Source organism: Ursus maritimus, unplaced genomic scaffold (genome assembly GCF_017311325.1).
Source record: "Ursus maritimus isolate PB19 unplaced genomic scaffold, ASM1731132v1 scaffold_11, whole genome shotgun sequence".
Taxonomy (NCBI): Eukaryota; Metazoa; Chordata; class Mammalia; order Carnivora; family Ursidae; genus Ursus; species Ursus maritimus.
Window position 1 is genome coordinate 55,428,831 of NW_024423453.1, and position 24,164 is coordinate 55,452,994.

Sequence of the window (24,164 nt, forward strand, 5' to 3'; positions counted from 1 at the left end):
ATAGAAATGAAAAATACACTCACTGAAATTAAAAGCTTAACAGTAATGTCATAGAGAAAGAGCAAAGAAAATAGCCTTAAATTTTCAAACGCGTATCTACCTAAGATGAGACTTTTATAATAATAAACTGTTGTTAGAGAAAACTTCTTTATTCTTGGCATAATTTGGATAATGGCTGTGTATTCACAAACATGATATCAAATTCATGTACTAAAAATAAATGTGCAGCTTATGAATGAAACTCAACAAGAAATTGTATGTTAAGCTTCCAAAATCTTCACAAAGATCCCTTGTTATTTTCAAATCTTACTCAAGGCTTAAGGTCATTAATTAAGTTCTAAGATCACTAATTCTTGTTTTAAAGAACGCTCTGTTCACCTTAGAGATGAGCTGTTGTGTTTAACATAACTCTGCTTTTCTAGTAGGAATTTAAATGCTTCACAGCTTTAAGAGGCTTAATTTTTTAAGAATTTTTATTGTTAGATTGTCTTCTTTCACCTTTCCTTCCTCCCCCTTCCTCCCTCTTGTCCTCACTGCAGTTCTTTTTCTTGCCCCCTGGTTTACTGAAGAACTGCTTCTTCGGCATGTGGTGTATAAATTACATTAGGACAATTAAAGTATGGGATATTCATCATGTTTTAAAAAATACATCCTTTTTTTTTTGCTTATGTTTTTTTTTTTAAAAATTGTATTCTCCCCTTGACATGCTTGTTCCATATGGAGAGGTGAGAAAATTGAAATTGAAAGGAATTTCTAATTCACCCTGTTTTCATCTCTTGTACCCTCCCCTGTCCTCTCCATCAGCAGTGTTGGTAAAATTGTTGGACTGCTTCTTATTTCTCATTTGAAAGTTGTATTCCAAGTACAATGGATGTTAGAAGTATGATTAAAGGAAAGAAACAAGTCTGAAGAACTGGTGTAGTGGCAAGAATGCAAAAGGAAGAAATTGTATACTAATCACAGCTTCTCTGTTCCATCAGAAAACATAAAACCACCAAGAAGAGAATGATAATTATGAAATATCGTGCTTTATCTAATTTAATTTAGTTACGAGTTACGAGTCTAGTTGACTCATTTTTAGGTTCTGGAGATTAATAATAGTCTGTAAATTTAGAGCTAATTGAAAAATAGGGGTTGGAAACGTTACAGCAGTCAGATCCCGATTTTCACGCGCTTATTTAGTGCTACATATTTCTAGCTGTTCCTTTCTTAGAAATGTAAGTTTCAAAGAGATTTTTCAGATTCAGAAGCTCACGTATAGAGAGTTGAATTTGAATGCCGATTGTGGTCTCAATTTGCATATGGATTTACATTAAGGAAGACCTTCATTTTAAAAACTGAAGGTTCTAAAGTAGGTTTCTTCGGTTAGGAATGAGTTAGGAATGCTTTAGGTTGCCAGGAACAACAGGGACGACAAAGAACTTGTTGGGGCTTTAGAAAGGGGGATTTGCGTGTAACACCCAGTGCACCACGCAATACGTGCGTGTTACACACAACTAATGAATCATCGAACTTCGCATCAGAAACCAGGGATGTACTGTATGGTGACTAACATAATATAATAAAAAAACATTAAAAAAAAGAAAAAAGGGGCGCCTGGGTGGCACAGCGGTTAAGCGTCTGCCTTCGGCTCAGGGCGTGATCCCGGCGTTATGGGATCGAGCCCCACATCAGGCTCCTCCGCTATGAGCCTGCTTCTTCCTCTCCCACTCCCCCTGCTTGTGTTCCCTCTCTCGCTGGCTGTCTCTATCTCTGTCGAATAAATAAATAAAATCTTAAAAATAAAAAAAAAAAGAAAGGGGGATTTGTTTAGTTCCCTAACCGTAAGTCTAGCGGTGAGTCGATGAGGGCATTAGTTCAGCATCGCAGTCCTGGGAGGGCTGCCGGCACTGTGATTCACCATTACGGCCCCATGTCTCAACTGTCAAAAAATAATAACTCATCATGAAGGACCTGTATGCCAGTGATTTTATTTAAAGATGAGGGAAGGTAGGAGGACCTATGAAAGAGGTAGTTTGACCACTTTAAAATGTGTTACTTAGTCCAGCTTTATTTTTACTTTATTCTTCACATTTAATTTTCTATCAAACCAAGTTAAGATATTATTGAAAATTATTGGAGGTTTAAATACTATTGTGTTTTCCTTAACATTGTGGGGAGAGTGGACAAACTTTCAACCTTGGAGCATATGCTCCTTGGCCCAGAATTAAAGCAGTAGAGCTCCACCCGCGACTGACCCCTAACTGTTGCTCGCTCCTCACTGCCATTTTGTCTAACACAGTCAGTGGAATGGTTGGAGTTTGGGGTCTGTTATTGTTCTCTAAAATAACCTTCTTACCTTTGCTTTACAAGTAACACATTTTACTTCAGTGCATTTCACTCAGTACATGTGAAAACAGAAGCAAAAAGAAAAAGGCCTGTAGAGCCACCCCAGAACTAACTACTGTCCACGTTCGGTATAGATCCCGCCATATAAATAATATGTAAAAAATATGTGAATAATATGAATACCTACTTATATACATATTTTTAAAAATAAAGATGTATAATTTTTAAAAACTAAAATAGAATTAAATCTGTTACCTACTTTTTTCACTCAAAAATCAATTTCCGATTCAGATGTTCTGTTTAACGTTTTAACATGCAAACTCCAATCAGTTTTGTAGGCCCCCCAGTTAGTATTTCTCAGTCCCCTAAACTGAGCAGCACTACACACATCCTTAATCCTTCATCACTGCTTCCTCTCACAGATCTACTGGTTTAAAGATGGAAAGCAGATCTCTCCAAAGAATGATCACTACACCATTCAAAGAGATCTTGACGGGACCTGCTCTCTCCACACCGCAGCCTCCACCCTAGACGACGATGGGAATTACACAATTATGGCTGCAAACCCTCAGGTAAAGATTAAGGGTAGAGGTCTGGCTTCAGTTCTCTGCATAGCGCTTACAGGCATTTATTTGGAGAAAGGAACTGTTTCATTAAAAGATGGAATCACATTTCTTTGACTTTAAACTGTCTCCCCAAATTCTACGTCCATTTTGGTTTTGGAGGATAGAAAAATTCTTTGTTTCATTAGTATTTATTTATTCCATCAGGTGTTTTTCACATGAATAACTCCAGTGCAGATGTGTATTCGTCCTACAAATCTTACTCAGGGCCTAAAAGTTACACTTCTTACTTCGGTGGTGGGGTTGCAGTGGTGGACAGAACAAAGTCCTGAGATAGAAAATAAGTCCGTAAAAACATCCATAAATAATATAATTTCAGATAGGATCAAGTTCTATGAAGACAAAAAAGGATAGTGAGTGACATACATAAATATGCTGTAGTAAAAAAATTCTCAAAAAGTAGTATATTTAAAAGAAATATATATACTTAATTCAATGGAATTTAAGTATATAATGTAGACAAATTAGAATTTTGATAGCATCTGTGTATGGCATTCAGGATTAGTTTCCATCCAAATGTTTTCTCTTGTTTTTGCCCTTTGATTTAGGGTCAAAAAATCAGCTGCCTACTTAGAATTTAATAGGCAGCTACTGGGTATCAGGTTCCCAACTCAAGCCTGCAAGTTCTTTTTTGAGTGTCAGGGATGTTTTAGGCACTGTGCTGGGTAGGGAGGATGCAAAAATGAGTAAGAAGTGATTTTGTACCTTCAGAGCTGAATGTATGACAGGGTAATTTTACAAAGTCGGTAGAAGTCATGTAAATAGCACACTTAAAAAAAAGAAGCTAAAATTAACAATTTTATTATATAACTAATGAAGATTGTCCAGTTGTGTTTTTTAAATCTCTGACCTATTTCTATCATTCCATATTTCATTATTTCTTTTGAAGGAAACATGAAGTGGTAGAAAATGATACAAATAATTTCAGCAAAGCTTACACAATTCTAAGTTTGTGCACTGTTTATCCTAATACTACATTGTCACATAAACATCTATTTCTGCAGTAATACTAAGATTAGAATGAAATTCTATTTATCCACAAATCAGGTTGTGAGAGAGCATAGCAAACTCTTCCCTGTCAACAGTTTCCATATTAAATATGCACTTCCTTGAGGTTCTAATTTTTCAATCAGTGAATACATGACTGTCACCTTGAAAAACAGTCAAAAGCACAACTTTCACTAAAAGTTACATTGTAATACTAATTTGTGTCCATGTTTGGAGGATTTGAGGGAAAAGAAGTAGAACCTGCTTTTTTCTTTCTCATTGTATTTTAGTATATTTCCTTGACTATTATTAATACATTTCAGTTTTCAGTTTCTGCCTCCTAAAATACTAGTGGAGAACTCAGCAAAATCCAGAATTTTTCTTCATGCTAGGTCCTTTATTCCTCTTTCCCCTAGAAAGGTTGGAATGTATTATAAGAGATCGAATTGCCAGTCCTGGTCCTGATGTTAATTTTGAGACATTTTTCCTAGTGAATGCTTTAAGCCATTATTGGAGTCAGCGGTTTTCTAGAACAAAGAACATAAATGTAAAATTGCCATTATGAGCCTGCTTCCAGTCTTCTTCAAATTATACTAATGTCGTTTTACATGTGGAGAAGTTCTAAGCGGGGAAGGACTCCACTGGCCATGAGCAGAGCTGGAGGTTGCATGCCAGCGTCTGAGCGTCTGACTACTGACAGGTGATGACGACGTCCTTAGATGAAGCAGGCTGCTGACGATCCCCTTTGGAACACAGAAGAGGAGGAAGGGAAAGAAATGAAAAGAATGAAATGACACCACAAAAACCAGAAACGCAGAACAGAGCTGGTGCCACTGAAAGGCCTAAGTGGTGCAGGTCAGGGGTGAAGAGCCTGAACTTTGGCATCAGACAGATCGGAGCTGAATTTCCATCTCTGCCACTCACCACCCATGTGACCTTGAGCAAGTCACCTAACCTCTCTGTGCCTCTTTCCTCTTCCATGAAATGAGAATAATCCTGTGGATTTAAATCATGCATTCGGTTTACCTGGCACCTAATATGCTTTCAGTAAAAGCTCGTTTTGTCACGATTTTAATTCAGAGACACTAATAACCCTGTCTTAAAGCCGCAGCCCTAAAAGTGGGCAGAAGCCTGTGGAATTAGGATGTAGAGGATGGTTCTGTTTCCAGACATTCCAGTCCTACTATTAGAGTAAGCAGGTCACTTCGGGATGGAGTTTCTACCCCACGTGTTGCTGGTGTGTGGTCTTCTGAGCTCCTGGCTTTTCCTTTTGACCACCCCCATGGGAAAGGGGTGAGTTAGGCAGCAGATGTGGCTGTGCCACAACTGCCACAGCTGTGGGCTTGGGCGGAGGGAGCCGCAAGCCGGAGACCGGCCACGCCTACAGCACAGCTGACAGGAGCCACACATGAAGCTGGGAAGTTGCTTTGCTCCCAGCACACTCGGCGCCAAAAGGCCCAAAAGAGAGCTGTCAAGGCCCTCCCTCCAGTCCCCAGAGAATTCTGCTGCTTTACCAAATCCCAGGACAAGTCCCAAAGTTAACCCTCTCTCGTTCTTGGCCTCTACCCTTTGAAGAGGAGACAAAGAAATGAGAAGTGGACCAGTTTGTATCAGGTAGCCCAAAGCCAGCCCTTCGAACAGAACGTCCCTGTGATCTCACCTGTGATTTCAGCAAACAGTAGTGTGACTGCTCTGGGTCTGTCAGAGGAAGCAAAAGTCCAAGACCTGCAGAGGTCACAGAAACCAAAGCAGTTCCCAAACCGAGAATTGCAACTGTCTCTCAAGGTTAGCTGATCCAGCCGGTATTCTAATTAAAGAGGGTGAGACTAAATTATGTCTCCTTTTCTACCTGACGGACCAAAGGAAGCCATAGGAGGGAAAACTTGGGAAGACAGTCTGAGGAAATCCTGAAGGTGGGCGTGCAGATGGAAATTGCTGCGGCAGAATTTTTATATTTATGGTACTCGGTATTAGTTGCTATTCCAAGTGTCAGCATGTTGCCTGGCTGATTTTAATTTCCTGCTCTCCCCTGGCGTCCTCGGTAGCAGGTATGTACAGATATGCCAGGTGCGGGTTTTGTGAGCTGCCCCCGGAAACCCGAACAGCCTTCACTGCCCATTAGAAAGACAAAGAGGCGTTTAAACCGTGATCATCCGCAGTCCGTTTTTTTACCTAATCCTTGATATAAGTCATCATTTGTTGTTTCTGGGAATACCATAATAGAAATGTTTAACAGTTTTCATCTCTATTTTGTTACTGTATATTAAGGTATTTTGCCATTCTTGTAGTTTGTGAATTAAAACATATTTTGAGGGGCGCCTGGATGGCTCAGATCACCATCTCAGGGTCCTGGGATGGAGCGCTCCCCGCTCAGTGGGGAGTCTGTTTTTCCCTCTGCCCCTCCCCCATTCGTACTCGCTCATGCGTGCGCGCTCTCTCATAAATAAATAAAATCTTTAAAAAACAAACAAACAAACATGATTTAAAAGAAACATGATATGAGGCACTGAGAAAAATCTGAAAAGTCAAAGCTGAGTTTTTTAGGGTACAGTAATCCCAAAAGCGTAACATATAGTCAAACGAAAACTTGACTCCCCAATTCCTTGGTGCCCTTTGGTTACCTTCAACTTTTTTTCACTTTTTAAATGTATTTGGTTTGAAAGGGAGACAACTACATCTATTTTTTCTGGTACACTGTAGTGTACATGATGTGACATGACCGAGGGAAAGAGGAAAAGGCTGGAGTGGAAAAATGAGTTCAGTAATGAAACACAGACGGCAGAGCTTTCCTGAGCAGTGGAAAGTAATTACAGAGAGCAGCCAAGAGAAAGGGTGAGAACCAAGGAAAGAGAGAAATACTAAAGTTCAGCAGAATATTTTATAGAATATTTTTCCACCTGGGTTCATCTTCTGGGAATAAGAAACACATCAGATATTGTTGGCGGCATCCAAATTCTACTTGGGACGGAACACACAGCTCTAAACACACAGTGGACACTACGTGTCACACTCCGCGTGCTGCGACAGCAGCTCATGAGAGACCGACGCGGTCACATAGCTGAGTGAAATAACGAGTGATTATGCAGTGCTACACCAAACAGAATGCCAACATGAGAATCACAGATGCAGTTGTAGACTCTAATCCTATCTTTAAGACACAACTAAATCTAAACAGGAATGTTTTACTTTGTTTTGTTGTGTTGCTAAGTTACCCTGTGCTGCACTTGGAGCTTGGAAGGGCTGTTTTGCAACTTGATGTTTCCTCAAATTGCATTATGTATACAAGTGGCAAGCTTTTACAAAGACCTGTGTGCCACAGTTAAATTTCATAAGCTAGGAAATATAAATGTTATTTCCTTATTATATAAATAATTGGCCTTGCATGAGGCATAAATAATCTTTACAAGCTGGATGTTTAATACATAATCACTTTAAAAATTCAAACTTATTACTTGTTCTATAGCTTTAAACTCTGTGGATTTGTTTGGAATAGAAAAGTAACACACAGCTGAATTAAATTTAAGAAGTGGGTTTGCTTGTGTTTTGTTTTAGCATTATAAGGTTTCCTGGCTCCTTTCGAACTTTAAACATTCACTTCCATTATTCCTTCATGTGTTAATAATAAAGTGGATAGCAATGAGGAAGTGAAAAGCAAAGGCAGCAGCACTGACGTGCATCAGAGCCTGGTAGTCACGATTACTGGGGTGAATTGGCGCCTTAGCACGATGAGAATTTTGTATGACCTTCATAAGTAAGACGACCAGACTTAAAAATCTGAACTTTCAATTGCGTGTATCTTTTCAAAAAGTGTTTCACTGACTTCTGGGGGTTCCCCCCCCCCCAAAAAAAGTCAGAATTATACAACTTGTTAGTTTGGATGCTTTCTAAATGCTCCTGGTCATTTATTGGTTAGTAATACATATTTAGCCAATATCACTGTATTATCAAACTAACAATTCCTCCTCCTTAATATCCTGCCTTTCCCTTTTATGTTCAGAATTGAAACATGTTGTAGGAGTTTAAAAGGTGGCAAATGGTGACATACTCCTGTTTCTTAAATTTGGGTAAAGATATTCTGTGGCAGTATTTGTGTATGTGGTTCTAAGCAGTAGCAGTAAAAACCTTGAAAACATTGTAGAAGTGTGTAATCTTTAGGGAGTAGTATGCCAATCTGTTGACCCTATTTTTTGGAGAGGGAAGAGGAGTCAGGGCTTTTCCTAAGCAGAGTCTAATGGTTAGAGTTGAGTAGGACATCTTTTATCTTATGCCTCAAATGCAGCCATTACATAAATGAACACATTGAATATACCAGTGTGCCTGGCACCGTCCAAGCAATAGCATAAGTTTTTCCTTTGGAGTAAATTATATCCTAATAACTAAAGAAAAGAAGAAAGAAAACCCCACTGCATATGAAAAAAACAAACTTTTTAAAACAATTCTAAGGGATACTTCATGTCCATCTGGTCGTTATTATAATTATATCCATATTCAGTGCTGTAATAATTTAACATTTTGAGTGTTTACTATGTGCAAAACACAAGACTGAGTACTTTACACACTCATTTGATCTTCATAAGAACCCATGCAAGATTGATTAACTGTATGGTCCTATTTTCTAGATAAGGAAACTCAGGAGGTTAAACTACCTGACTAACGTCACTCAGTTGTAAGGGACAGGCCTGGTTTACAAACCTAGGCTGACTCCAGAGCTAAGGAGGGTCATACAAAGGAAACTAAGACTCATCCCAGCATTAAGAGCACTGAGGGGCAGGGGAGACTGTCAAAAGAGGTATTTGAAAGAATCAAGAAAATGACTTATCAAAAAAAGGACTTAAGAGCATACTCAGGCAAAGTATAACCACTTGGAGAAATTTATTGGAGTCAACCAAGGTGTCAGGACCCTTAAAAATCATCTTGGTGCATGTCTGTGCATATATAATGTCTAGTAAAACAATACCTGGGATGACTAATAGTGTTAATTTATGATATCAAGAACTATTTGATATTTTAAAGATAAAAATCATCTTAGGTTGTATCATTTAATCTTTACAACATCTGTGTGAGACAGATCTAGTGCCCTGGTTTTTACAGAAGAAGACACAAAGTCTTGAACAAATTTGGTTTTTTGCCCAAAGTCTTAGGAAAGTCAAAACTCAAATCCAGGTTAGAGAAAATTTTTTTATCTGCTTCCCCAAATTCAAGGTTAAAGGCTGAATTTAACTTACATCTTTTTCTAACCGCATAAATGATTAGTTGATGTTAACTTCCCTTGTGGATCGTCTGGGTTTTAAACCACAAGGAAAAAATCTATCCAAATTATATAAATCTATTTTAATCTATCCAGATTAAAATGAACTGCTTAAGTAGCGAAGCAAATAGTAAGGAAGCCACATCCCATATCACTGCAGTTTTGAAGCTATTTGTGTAAAGCAAAACAAAATCCCCCCTCTTTAGCCCCCAGAAGAATCAATGGATCTTACATGTTCGCTTGTTAAAGCAGCTGCCATGATGCATCAGTTGGGTAATGTTAACGGGGTCTCCTAAGTCAGTCATGTCTAGATTTTTTGTAGCAGGCATAGATTTGGGGAGGTTAGATGAAATTAATTTTCAGATTTCAGGCTAGCTTAGGGGGACTTCCAAGTGTTTGCCAAGAGCTTAGCATGAGAGAATTTACATCGTGTGGCCTGAACTTTAGAAAAAACAAGTCTAAGTTAGAAATAATCCCCCTAATAACATTACAGTTCGTGCCTCCTTGGAAATTTTCAAGAAAGGCAGTGTTTAAATATGACCTCAATAGCAAATACTGTGAATGCTAGAGGGGGTTACATATCTAATGGGATAAGACTACTTCAGTTTTGCTTCTTTACAACCTCCACTTTGTGTCGTAGTTCCTAGTTCTCCTGTCTGTATTACAGCACTGTGTTGTCTTTGCCTTTTCGGAGTGGTCAAGGCCCCAAAGAAGTCCAGGCTGGGGGGAGACTGGACAGCCCTGCTGACTGGATTCCTGCCCTTCACCGAATCCTGCCACGGGGTTTCTCTGTGTCCCCTCCACCACTGTGCTCCCTTGCCCCAGTTCACTCTCGGGTGGAACTCAGCAGTTCCTCAAAACATACAGAACACCTTTGCTTCTGTTACCTGTCTACACTGGCAACCTGGCAAAATGAGAGTCAGTGGTAAATTTGGGCTGTAAGTGCGCCTGAGGGCGGCTCATCCACTGGGAGCTCGGAATCCCTAAGTCTAATCATTAACGATCTGCTTCTCATTCTTCCCCTCTTGCTGTTCCCTCTGGCCATCGTCAGGATCTAGAAGTAGAACTGCTCACATTCTCCTGGGATGTAAGAGGAGAAAATCATCTATTTTGCTACTCTACTAGTAAGAGGAAAAAAATTAAAAGAAGGGGCTAAAATAAAAAGCCAAAGTAACAATGGTGATTTATTCATGTCCTCTGAGTCCTCTAAGTATTACTTTTGTCTATCCTATGACAGCATTTATATCAGTTTTTCAAGTTGAGAAATTTAAGAGAGAAAACTTGAGAAAATCCAGCTTTTCATTAGATAGGCCTGTATCATACAACCCACATATTTTAGATATCTCACTGCTTTAAATCACGACTATGCTCATTTCATGGGAAGATGGAGACCTATAGTCATTCTACTGTCCTCGTCATCCCCCTGCGTACTTCTCACATAATGCTCCTTTCATCATGCTGGCATCTCTTCTGATATATGGTTTTTAGAAGGAATACGACTAACATTTAATATATATATATTACTAACTAAAGAGATCTGTCAGAAAACTAAAATCATCTAGTTAGATTTCAGAATTAGCTACAACCAATAGATACTTGACCATGAAAATGGAATTCCCGCAAGACAGTTAATGTCCTCCTGCTATGTTTTATAATTCAACTTCATGTGTTAGGGAAACCATAGCAGATTATAATTAATTCAGTAAGGACTGTCATTTTAAATACCATTCTAGATAAAACAGAAAGCTTTTTTAGTAGTTCAAAGAAAGACCTAGTCACCCAGTTCCTTAAACAAATACAGAGTTTACCAAGGAGTTTAACTCAGGGAAGGTACATTTCTGAGAGGGATTGGTGTCTTTTACTAATATGGCGTATTGGTTTGTTAAGAAATAATGTCTTACGGAGAACAGAACAGTAAACATGGTGCTTAATGGTTAGTTGTTTTGCACGGCAAATCACGTCTTTTCCTGATGTCTCTGCCAGGGCCGCATCAGTTGTACTGGACGCCTAATGGTACAGGCTGTCAACCAAAGAGGTCGCAGTCCCCGCTCTCCCTCAGGCCATCCTCATGTCAGAAGGTATTTCACATGTTCTTTCCTGTAGGTGTTACTACTGTTTGTAGTTATTACTGTAAATTGAACACTATTAGAATCATGGTATGACCACGAAACAGTGAACACAGAAGACAGAAGAATGTGAATACGGTGTATCCATTGGCTGGCTCCTTGATTATTCTACTCCGTTGCAATTCAGAAAAGGGAAAGGAACAGACACTTGCTAAGGTCGCTATCACTAATTTGTTAAATAGGGCCCAGTTTATGTATGAAGCAGTTAAGACTCAACACCTTTAAATGGCAGGCACATTATGAAAATACTGTTAAATGGTACACATTCAAAACCAAACTGCTCCAACCAGCAGCTGTCTAGACTAGCCATGACAATTACTGCCACTAAATTTCTTAAAATCGGCTAGTTTGCTAATGTTCACTTTTCAGTCCCTTAGTTCGAAACAGTTTAGCTGACAGTTTTGTAGGTAAGATGTGCCCTATTCTAAATGCTCAGCAAGTACTTGCTAACAATAGAGTGTGCTTTCTATTCCTAGTCACTCTGAGCTCATGCGAGGATGTTGACGGAATAATAGTAGGCAGGGACGAGGAAAGGATAGCACTTCCTAGTAACGTATTTGCGCTTAAAAAAAATAGGGTAAGTCACCCAGCCTGTCATCTTGGGTTCCTATTTAGATATTTTACAGAGCCCGCTCCAGTGGCCCTGACTGTAAGCTGCGGGCCACAGATGCAAACACTGGTGGTGAAGAGAATGAATGTATATATACTAAGTTAGGCTCACAGAAGGTCAGCCAGGAACACTGGGGAAGCACCAGACGAGTGCTCTGTCTACACCTTCTGTGACTGGACGCACAGAGCCCTTTGCTCAACAATTTGGAAGACAGTTCTGATACCTAAACACATGGGGGTTTAATATCCTAACTTGTTTGGGGCCTATCTGTTCACAAGAACCTAGGCCTGTGTATATGGCTACAAACACAATGGGTTTAGTAGCATATCCGTTCGCTTGCATCGTTCTTCTGCCTTTCTTGCGTCTTCAATATATTTAAGCTTTTCCATGGATTACTGTCTCCTAGAAAAGCATTCTGCTCAGAAATTAGATCTGTACTTGGAGAACAGTAAACGATATAAAAAAGCTGGTAATTATTAGCCTGTGACACTGACCTTTCATTTGTTCTACTCTTTTTTCTAGGTAAGTGTTTTTAAACTTCCCTTCTAGTGATTAGTGACCATTTATGTTCAATACCTTCTTCCTTTCTTACATCTTCCCTGCAGTTACTTTAAATTGGTGTTGTTCTGAAAGGTTTCTCTAGCAACATACTCAAAAGCAAGAGAGACGCACAAAATCTGGGAGATTTTCACAATTTTATTTTAAAGTTAAAAAATATAATTTGTTTTCCTGGTTGATATGAAAAGGAATTTTGATTAGAAAGATATAGTTTTACAAAATAATAAATTTTAATTTCCTATAAATTTCAAATCACAGTGGGAAGTTTTACTTTCTGTTGGGAAAAGATTTGGTAATAAATGAGCAACAGCTGCTGCTACTTCTCATACAGCTCTCAAAAATATTTATTTAGAAAAAAATAGGTTAATATAGAGTACTTCATTTTTTTCCCATTTCCCCTTTTATGATTTGTATTAGCTTTAAGGATTAGGATAGAATTGTTTAAGTTCTGTAATTATCAGACTATTAAATTCATAATAAACTTGCAAATGAAACGAGATTTTGCTAACTTTTCTGACTTTATGTGTAAACTTTAGGAGTAGGAATCAGGTAAAGAAATTATATTATTACTCCACGTATTATTAAGAAAATCAAGAGCCTGAAAATAACTTCTGTCTTCCTCCCTCCCCCTACCCCTTTGTTCCTTCCTTTTTTTCCATCTTTCTGTTTATAATCTGTCTTGTCCTAAGGCCTCGTTCTAGATCAAGGGACAGTGGAGATGAAAATGAACCAATTCAAGAGCGATTCTTCAGACCTCACTTCCTGCAGGCTCCTGGAGATCTAACCGTTCAAGAAGGAAAACTCTGCAGAATGGATTGTAAAGTAAGAGTTTATTACTGCCTGCAAATCTCTTGCTCCCTTCCCCCTCCCCTCTTACTGCCATTTCTCACTGAGTCCCTTTTAGGGAAATTATGTAAGGTGCACACCCTTAAAATGTTTACAGCCTACAAGAAAAAAAAAAAGAGTGACATATACTGGATGTTTATATACTATTCTGTCATTCCTTACCTTTACTCTGAAATTTTATTAAATGTGTTCTTTATTTAGAACCCCACATACCATACTGTACAGAGTCACTGGGAGGTTTTTTTCCCTTTAAGTTTACCATTTTGTTGAAGTGATAAATGTGTTAAATCTGTCATGTCCTAATAATTAGTTTATCTTCATTCTTTTTTCATATAAATTTTGTAGCCATGTATCTACTCTTTTATTCCTCCCATTTCTAGGAGAAGTTAGAGTGACATCCTTCTCTTACCCATTTCACAGCAGGGCTGCTTACCCCAGGGCCGCTGCGTAGGCAGGTTTCATTAGGTGTGAGTTCTGAAATCGCATACAAGATTGTGTATGATACAGCTTTCATCATTTTCTCAAAGGACCTCGAGACCAGAAATGTTAATAACCACCGCTGTGAAATTTTTTTGATTGCTTTGGTTTTTTGCCCCATTATTTATTGATCTTAAATTTTAGTTCATAAATACGGATAAGGTTTTTAAAATTTGGGCTCCCTCTGCTGGTTCTCTCTGGGATTGCACAACACAAATATAAGACGCTTGGATGATTAAATCTGGGTTTATACAAATGTATTTTTTTTAAAAAAGTACTCTTGGGGTACCTGGGTGGCTCAGTCAGTTAAGCGTCTGCCTTGGCTTGGGTCATGATCCCCAGGTCCTGCGATCCAGCCCTGCATCGGGCTTCCTGTTCAGCGGGGAGTCTGCCACTCCCTCTCCTTCTGTCCCTCACCCTGCATGTGCTCTGTCAAATAAATAAAATCTTCAAAAGGAAAAAAAAGTACTCTTAACAAAAGTATTTTTCCAACATAATTCTTTTTACAGTATAAGCACAAAAATTGAGTTTCAGCATATGTGTATTTATTTTTGGTCTATAAAGAATCCATACAGACCACCTATAAAACAACATTTGAGTCAACAGGAAATTTTTAGATTATTAGATGATACCAAGGGATTATTATGTTATGTGTAAAAAGGGTCTAAAAAAATCTACATTTTTTTAAGAAAAAAATTATCAATATATTTACGCTTTAAGAAGAAAACAAAATCATGAAAATAAGCCTTTCACTAAAGCAACAGATAGATTTTCCCCCCCAAAAAGCCTTTTAACCCGTTAGGTACATTCCCAGAAGCTGACTACCCTTGACTTGGTACTAAGTGCTAAGGGAAAATAACGAACCCAGCTCCACCAGTAACATCTGCTCATGCCTCTCCCATTTCCATATCAGCTGAGAGCATGCTTTCGTTCAAATCATGATCTGCTTACAATGACCTTAGATTCTTTGCACAACCAGAAGGGCTGGAGTTCGAATAGGGTAGAAGACCCGGGAATTTTCCCTTTGCCTTAATGTGATTAACTCTGTCCACTGGCATAGATGCACTGGGAATTAGGTGGGTTGAGTGCGCACAGCGCCTTGAGTGATTGTCCTACTGCGCACACCATGGCCTTGGTCAGGATCTAACCTAGCAAGATGGGAACAAGCAGTGCCACTTTACTTCTAAGCCTGGGAAGGGCCTGACCAGAGGTGTGCACTCCCTCTTCCTCCACGCCGCCTCTGGTGCTCTCCAAACAGGTAAAGCAGCTTACGTGGAACGCCGGGGGACACAGACGGGAGGACAGAGAGGCTGACCCTCTCAGTAGCCAAGTTAACTACTGCTGTCTTTGTTTTCCAAAATGTCTTCGTCCTTTAACCAGTACTTTAAGTTCACTTCCTTTTTCTCCCTTAAATTCTCGAAACCTTTGTTACCTGTACAGAGGGAGGCACCTTGTAGGCAGTGTAAATGAGTATCACACAGCAAGAATGGAATTTGGCAGAGCGAGGTTTTCAAAAGAATTACTTTACAGTCCCAACTGACATCTTTTTGTATGCAATTTCCCACTAGTAAATTTGGGATGGCGGTGTAAAAACAAAACAAAACAAAAGCTTTCCTTATAATGGTGCTTTTCTTCCCTTTCACAATCAAGGGCAAAACTATAAAGAGCTGACAGATGGCAGCCATCCCTACCCTTCACAGCACAATGTGTTATTAGCAATTAAATGTGCTTTTATCTGATCTCTGGTCAACACAACTGTCATGGTTTCAGGATTTTATGTTTCCATTGTGATGCTAATTTGTTGAGATGGCTTTCTGGGTAATTTCATATTGCTCTTGTTACTTAGTTTCAAGGAGTATAAAATAATAATAGCTCTTTGTGCTGATGGATGCATTAACTGATGTCTCCATAGCTATGGCAGCCCTTTGATAACAAGCTTTATAGCGTATACATGTCACCTGAGTATGTGTTCCTGTTACTGTGGTTGGACACCTTTTTCCAAAGAGCTCAGAGCCCTGTGCTGACATCATCCCAGTAAGCTTTATAACCCTGGTGAGCTAAGACAAGAACAGAAATTTTTAAAATCCCCATTTTACTTTTCTCTAGGTCGCTCTACAAGAGATGTTTAGAAGTGAGGCCATGATGGCTTAGGAAGCCATTGCGAGGTTGGGCAAAAGAGCAACATGCGCTGACACTAAAAGCCATCTCTCGTATTCCCGAAGGAGGGATTTATGGTGGTTCCTTAGCTATTCATGATTCCATTTTGTTTCAGTATTAGAGAAATTTATATGCTCCTTCTGGTTTAGGTCAGTGGGCTACCAACGCCAGATCTAAGCTGGCAACTAGATGGAAAACCTATACGCCCCGACAGTGCTCACAAGATGCTCGTGCGCGAGAACGGGGTGCACTCTCTGATCATAGAGCCAGTCACCTCACGAGACGCCGGCATCTACACGTGTATAGCCACCAATCGAGCAGGACAAAACTCATTCAGCCTGGAGCTTGTGGTTGCTGGTAAGCAAGTCGGTCAATTTTTTTCCTCTCCGAATGAATTATCAGATTCAGAAATGTAGATTAATCCTGCATTATTAACCAATATGGAAATAAATCAAACTGCTGAGAAAATAGATTGTATCATCAAAATAGCCAATTAGGACATAAGGCTTATTAGCAAATCAGAAACATTTTTTTCAGTGTAGCCATTATTATTTATCTTTCCTGCCTCCCATTAGCCTGGCCAAGAGAGAAGAGGAGTTTAGCAGCTATTCTGGGTTGTTCTAGTCCTCAAGCGTGTGTTGGCCTCCAGTGTTACATAGATTGGATTCTGGTGTCATGGATTCCAGAACCAAACTTGATATATAAGAATTTATGTATCACCAACTTATGCTCATGCATAAAGTTCTACCTACTTTTTAAAATAATGTGCAGTGGCATCAAAATTCAAAAATTTTAAACATTATCATCTACACCCAGTGTCATCAAATTCAGATTTGCTTTGTAATGAATTATACTGTTAGGTAAATTTCATAAAATTACGTAATATTATATAAAGTCTTACTCTTAGATAAGGAAGGTTTATAATATCCTTAGGAGCTGAGCATAAGAGTCTGTTATCTGTTCTCTTTTTTAAAAGAATGTTGATTTCTCATACCCTTATTTGCAAAGTGCTTTGTTGACATTATCACAGCTGGTCCTCACAAAAACCGTCACAGATAATTGGAGCAAATTTTCTTCATTTTACAGGTGTGGAAGTTAGAGTGACTTTCCCAGAGCCCTGTTTAATAAACGGAGGGTGAGGCCGGACTCACATGGTCTGACGACTCCTAGTGCTCTTCCCCGCACTGTGAGCCACTGAGCTCTTTCAAGAAATACAGTAGCTGTGAGAATAAAGTCCAGAAGGTCCGGGCTAAATCCTGGCTAGTGATTCTAATAAAAGCACCAGGACACTTTTCACACACAGAGGTCAGAAATACCTAGGCTGTTGTGCTGTGTGCTAGCCATGCTTTCAAATTTCACATCAGATATTCAATATTCCTACACAACTAGGATCAATTTTATCCAGCCCTCTAAACATCCCTCCTCCAGCTAAAACTGTTCAGCATTCTGTTGAATGTTCCCTTGGATCCCGTCTGCCCTTCAGGACTGAGACGTGAGGGTCTAAGACCCAGCATCTTGGCCTGTGCTCAGTCAGCACTTGCACTGGAAAGGTGCCAGAGGGCACAGTAATTAGACGCCTCACGTCTTTGGCATCAGTTCCGAGCCCGGCTCCTGTGGATTAGCGACATCCTTTGGCAAATAGAGGACGTCTCTGCAGCTCAGTTCCCCCACCTGTAAAGTAGGGGCTGTAAGGCGTCACAGTCTGTGTAAGGATTGTGTCCTTCTCTAAGGAACAAATTGTGTGGAGCTCTGCACCACCACTACCCTGCGCAGCAGTGCTCCAAAGTGGGGGGTGTGATGCTATGGGAGGTTGCTCTGACATTAAGGCTCATTTTATACCTTGTATGCTCTTCTCAAAGCTGGGATCCAGCAAGAATATTGAGGTCCGTTCCCACTTCCTCCGAAAGAGCCTGGGCCAGGAAATTATGTGAAATACAATAAAAGTATAACCCTCTACATCAAAGTCTTAGAGAGTCTTAGGTATTTGAAATTTTCAGGTGCAGTTTTTATCATCTTCATCTGTTTCTCCCCCGTTTTGCTTTGCTACATCTGTCACTCCAAAGGCCAGGGTGGTGGTGAAGACACGCATCCTCACCTGCATTACTGGTAGCTCAGAAGATGATGAACTTTATTCTTTCTCCGAAATTGTTTCCACCACGATCTATGAAAACAATTTCCCATCAGATGGTAATATTCAGAGGGTTATTAACAAATAGTTCTGATTTTTTCAGACTAAGTAATAAAGTTGTCTCTTTTATGGCTTCCTTCCTTCAGGGTAATAAAAAGTCATCTTTTTATAGCTTCCTTCAAAAATACAAATTGGAATTCATAATTTATAGGATGTACATCCCTAGTTTATAAGGAACAACTTAAAGCTGCCAAGTTTAGATAAAGATGTCTCCCTGCTCTTTTCCTCCTTCAAATCCTGTGGTATGTCTCACTTAAGCCAAGACTTACAAATCTTCAGAATCTCCATAGCAAACATTTCTGACAGCAAGGAGGGAGTCTTGAGTGGCTCCAATTCCTGGAAATACTTGTTCTCCGCAGAGTCACTAGGTGGCAGTGGTTGGTAAAGGCTGTGCGTGCTTGGCGACATGATTAGTGAAGCCATCCCAGATGCTAGCAATGACTTAGTGTCACGCAGCCCGTCAGACAGGCATTCTGTGGAGCAGATGGCCAGTGCACTGTGTGGGCCTGTCAGACTTGAATTAATTGACGAAATAAATGAGTGGAATGAAGCACAGGAACCTTCTTGGTAACAGAGTGATTTGGAGAGAGGACTAGCACCTCACCACCTGAAGTGAAAAATGGTATCATGAAAGATCCATTTAAACAATGTTTCTGAAAGCTTCTGAATTCTTTATAGTGCTACCTTTGTGTATCACTGATCGATAAGTCATCTCCTGTTTCCTTAGCTAAAGAAGCACACAAACCCCCCGTGTTTATCGAGAAGCTGCAAAACACAGGAGTTGCTGATGGGTACCCAGTGCGACTGGAGTGCCGCGTTTCAGGAGTGCCACCGCCTCAGATATTTTGGAAGAAGGAAAATGAATCACTCACTCACAGCACTGACCGAGTGAGGTGAGAATACACGGTGACTTAGCTCAACCCACGTCTGGTCAATAGGTCCTAAGGGTACATAAAAAGATGCACTTTGTATATCACACGCATCTGCATAAGAGTCACGCTATTGATGATATCGAAGACAAAAATCACTCTCTACCCTCATGTATAATTAAGCTTCTGCAAGGAAGCTCTAATGGTATGTGATGAAGCACGTTCTAAGTTAATCTCATGGTGATTTTTTTTAAGTGTTCATACCTAGAAGAAAAGATGAATTTATTTGCTTCAGTGGTGATACAGAAACTATTCAGTGGGTTTTCCAAAGGCCGATCCGCCACTAGAAATTAAGTGTACGTACATTTATTCAACCTCTTGATGTCTGCTCTTCTCCCCCATTAACTTTAATGGGGCTAGCAGCCTTTCCAGAATAAGTATGACCCTATTATCCGCTACTTGCACAATTCTGTTTCTAATGATCTAATTAAAAATGATGCTTCATGTCCAAAGCCACTTTTAAAAAATTGAGAACCCTAATGACTTTATCCGTTTCTCCAGCATGCACCAGGATAATCACGGCTACATCTGCCTGCTCATTCAGGGAGCCACAAAAGAAGACGCTGGGTGGTACACGGTGTCAGCCAAGAATGAAGCCGGGATTGTGTCCTGTACTGCCAGGCTGGATGTTTACAGTGAGTGCCACTTCCTCTCATCTCTTTGCAGTTATTCATTCAATCATGCAAAAGTAGACATCTGGACAGCCAATCATATTACTTTTATATAAGCTTATAAACTACACTGTTTTATTTGCCCAGAATTTCATATTGCTCTTTCTCTTTCTATTTATAGTTTCTCAACATTAATAGTGAACTACACCAGGAGAACAAATACCCAAGTATCATTCAGGAACTTTGCATTATTAGCAAAATATGCATGTGGATTGTACGCTGGCTAGTCAGTTGTGGTTCCCTACTCAAGCATCCTTAGGAGTTAACAGTAGGCCAAGGCATAATAACCACATGTTTTTCACAGCTTCCTGTTACTGTGTTATGCAAATGACTGCCTTTTAACATTTCCTCCTGTGTTACAATCCTATCACAGTGTCTTACTGCACTCTAATTGTGTGTACCGGTGATCCTGGAATGCATCCTTTCTGTGGCTTAGCGCTTTTCTCTGTAATATACCTTAAGCAGCTCAGCAATAGGTTTGTGAGTGTTTGTGTATGTATATTTGTGTACATGCATCTTCAACTGAAAGAAACTTGTTTCTGCTGACTTCACAGGCTAGTACAGTAGCATTATGTAATCTATTGACGTAAAGAAAACCACCAGAAAAAATTAAGAACTGATTTCAAATTTTACCTCTTGTTGGATAGGAAATAATTTTGTGAGGTTCTTCAAGTATTGAGTGACCTCAGCCTTCCCTAGTGCCCACTTCTTTTCGATTGGTGCTGAAACATCCATCCCGAATACCTAACTACTATAATTATTATGACATTTGTACATTTTGTGCTGTGAAGATGTTTTTTAAAGGGGAGAGAGGTAAGAATTAGGAAGCTAAGTGACTGTTTCTCGAAGGATTTCCTGTGCTGCAGTAAGTATATACTTTAAAAAAAACTACCCCTCTTTTACTACCTAGCTGTTACATAGTCCCACTACCCTGGACAGACAGTAAATCTGCAACATAGGAGGAAAATGCAAAACTGTGCTTACCTTTTAGGATTTCTACCATGCCAAAGAGCACGTGCCTGGTATACATTAAAAGACATTCTGTAAATATTTAAGTGCTTTCCAGTGACATCTTGGGTTTTTTTTAAATCTTTTTCTTTTTTTCCTTTTTTATTGTAGCCCAGTGGCATCAGCAGCCACAGAGCACCAAGCCAAAAAAAGTACGGCCCTCTGCCAGTCGCTATGCAGCACTTTCGGACCAGGGACTAGACATCAAAGCCGCGTTCCAACCTGAAGCCAGCCCATCTCACCTGACAGTGAATACCGGCTTGGTGGAAAGTGAGGACCTGTAATCCAACATTCTTACTGACGCTCAAACAGCCATTGCCTTGACCAACATATTCCTTTGTCACATTATGTAAAGGGCAAAAACATACCTTTGACTATAAGAAATAACACCAAAATAATATTTTTCTTACTTAGAGTTTAAGTAGGTGATGCTCATAGAAATGTACACATTGCACAGAAAATTTACATTCAGCATCCAACTGAAAACTTGTGGAATTTCTGTGATGAAAGCGATGTGAGATGCCAAAATGCTAATGGAAATCAGCTGGTCAAAGGTGACCAGAATTTGTTTTCTCCAAAGTGCCTTAAACACTAGCTGTAGGTGCTCCACAGCATGACAGTGCGGAATGCTTAACAGGAGGCAAAATATACCACAAATACTACTAACATGATTCTAAGTGGGCAGTGTGTTCAGACAGCTACAGTGAACCAAGTGCAATATATAGGGATGAAGAGGAAATGACAAATCCAAGTAAATGCCTTGTTTCTGCAAAAAATCATAAGGAAGGAATTGCCTTAAATTTTATTAGTATTGAGAGTTTTCTAACAAGGTTAATACCTTAGTTCTTAACCACCTTTTTCATTTATGTGTGTAGTATTTTCTTTCTTTTCATGCTACCTTGGTAGGAAGCTTACTTACAAACCATATTAAAAGGCTAATTTAAATATAAATAATATAAAGTATTCCGAGTAAAGCAGAACTGTATTACCATCCATTCCACAAAAGACATCCAGATCACCCAAATGACCAAGGCGTTCAGTAGTCAGAGGAAAGAGGGGTCTGGAAGGAGTAGGAAGAATGAAGGAAAATGCTACCAGCACACTTGTATTCATTCAGATAAAAGTAGAAGGGGCAGGAGACATGGTGAAGGCCAGGCTTTTCTTTGGTTTTCCTCAAATGTAACCTAAAGTGTAGGTGAAATAACACTGCCATTCAAAAGTCAGGGGATCTAGGGTTACCTGGGAGATTGGAGCACATGTGCTATGGAAGTTTCGGTGTGTCTGAAGTCTGTGTAGTCGCTGAAGAGGTTAGGTGTGTTGAGCAAGTGGAAAATGGACCGAGACTGCAAGATTGGCATCAATGAGAAACTGCCTGTAGGAGCTAGTCTACTGGAGGGAAATGAAGACTTGGGAGAGACAAAAACAGGTTTGTGCCATAATCACTTTTTTCCAATGGCACTGTGATGTGGTGAATGGAAAATAAGAGTTCACTTCCATGCTGCCATGCAACCTTGCCTTAAGAAGGTGCTGGGTTCTGGGTAGTTTGTAAAGGCATCGCTGCAAAGACTGATTTTTGAATGCATGTGATCCGGCAACAGCTAGACTGACATGATTCTGACCAGACTTGATGGTTTTAAGTCGGAACCAATAAAATTTAAAAAGGAGAAAAAAAACAATTTGGCCAGATATTATAAAACATGAGATTTTAATGGTACTTTGCTATGAAAAGAAAACACTGTATTCCTTATGCAAAACACATATATCTTTCATTATTTATAATAAAAATGTTGAACTGTCGTAGCTCAGTTAATTCAATACGTAGTATTTTTTAAAATAATTTTATATCTGTGTACCACCCCATATATTTCATATTACTGCTTCACATGTACAGCTTTCTACTTCTTTGTAAGAACACCAACCAACCTTTAAATGACTAATAGGCTTGATCACTGGGTGGCAGATGTTCTTTGCAGAGTGGTGCAAGTTTCTTTGACCACACTTATATGCATTGCTAATATGGGATTTAAGATACCATACAAAGTCTTTCATGGAGCTATCTATCTATATCGTAGAATTATGACAATGTCATATCTTACTTGCCAAATTTTTCTGAACGTGACTGTTTGTTTGCTAATTTGCTGGGTTTGGGATTAAGTAGCATTATTTGCCACCTCTTATGTTGTATTTATAAAAAAGTACTATCATACTACTTTTTGGATTGTTGTGCTGGTGTAATGTGGATTTAACATCAATAAATATTTAAGAAATAATAGTTGCAATTTTGTGAAGCAAAATATTCCACTGTTTTAGTTTTTGACTGCTGCTGTCATAAATTAGTACAAACTTACTTAGAAGCTTACCATTTATTAGCTCACAGTTCTACAGGTCAGAAGGGCTGGGTTCTGCGCTCAAGAGCCTTACAAGGCAAACTAACATCGGCACATCCACTGGACTACAGTCTCATCTGGGGCTCTTCCAAGTTCAAGTAGTTGTGACAAAATTTATTTCCTTGCAGTTGTAGGATAGAGGCCTCAATGTAATCTGTCAGCTAGGGGCTGCTCTCAACTCCTACAGGCCACCTGCATTCCTTGCCATGTCGTCCCCTATGTCTTCAAAACTGGCAAAGAGAATCTCCCTCAGAATGGATCCCTCTCATGCCTTGATCTTGTCAGAAGTCCAGCCCCTCTAAGGGATCACCTGATTAAGTCAAGACCAAGTGAATACCCCTGTTTCTTAAAATCACCTGATTTTTTCTTTAATCTAATTAAAATCCCTCCAAAGCAACACCTAAATCTGGTTGGATAACTGAGAGAAGGTGTGTGTACACCAGGTGGTAGGAATATTGGGAGCCATCTTAGAATTCTGCCTATATGCATGGAAATAATGTTGCTTCCTGTGATGCCCCATGGGGAAAGTATTCTGTGACCACAAACCATATGCCCTCTCTTGGCATCTATGAAATTAAATCGAGAGGGTTCTGGTTCAAGATGGGTGACACAGGATCCTGAACACACCTTCTCCCACAGACACATCAAATCAACAACATACATAATTTCTTCTGAAAGAAACCCCAAATCTAGCTGACTGTTACACAACAGGCAAACGAGACAACCCACATCAAAACAGAAGAGGCTGTAACATAATCTTGCCATAAACCCCACCCCTGGTGCAGCAACCTACAATCAGGATGGAACTCAAAATCCCGGGCTTCAGCCTCAGTACTAAAGGATTTGAACCTCACATGAGCACCGCAACTTTTAAGACCTGCACCTGAGAGACAAGGCCCACAAAACCTCTAGCTTCACAAGCCAATGGGGCTTACATCCACAAGACCCACAAGGCGATAGCAATCTGACAAATAGTTCTTAGAAGGCTTCCACGGGGTTGCCCACCCTAGGGACCAGTCTT

The 24,164-nt window shown here is 39.6% G+C and overlaps 2 protein-coding genes across 4 annotated transcripts in view; one reads left to right on the forward strand and one right to left on the reverse strand.

The window, feature by feature from the left end:
• The window catches only part of PALLD (palladin, cytoskeletal associated protein), a 370,015-nt gene extending 346,987 nt beyond the window's left edge, over nt 1–23,028 (forward strand). For all 3 annotated transcript variants that reach the window (XM_040626427.1, XM_040626428.1, XM_040626429.1), the window contains 7 exons: nt 2,751–2,900; nt 11,170–11,264; nt 13,170–13,302; nt 16,110–16,317; nt 18,876–19,041; nt 19,579–19,712; nt 20,868–23,028. In XM_040626427.1, the coding sequence (XP_040482361.1) occupies nt 2,751–2,900; nt 11,170–11,264; nt 13,170–13,302; nt 16,110–16,317; nt 18,876–19,041; nt 19,579–19,712; nt 20,868–21,040 (1,059 nt within the window). In that variant the 3' untranslated portion in view covers nt 21,041–23,028. The remainder of the gene's footprint in view (nt 1–2,750; nt 2,901–11,169; nt 11,265–13,169; nt 13,303–16,109; nt 16,318–18,875; nt 19,042–19,578; nt 19,713–20,867) is intronic.
• The window catches only part of CBR4 (carbonyl reductase 4), an 86,875-nt gene continuing 66,482 nt past the window's right edge, over nt 3,772–24,164 (reverse strand). The window contains exon 5 of the mRNA XM_008685620.2: nt 3,772–4,681. Within this exon, the coding sequence (XP_008683842.1) occupies nt 4,629–4,681 (53 nt within the window). The 3' untranslated portion in view covers nt 3,772–4,628. The remainder of the gene's footprint in view (nt 4,682–24,164) is intronic.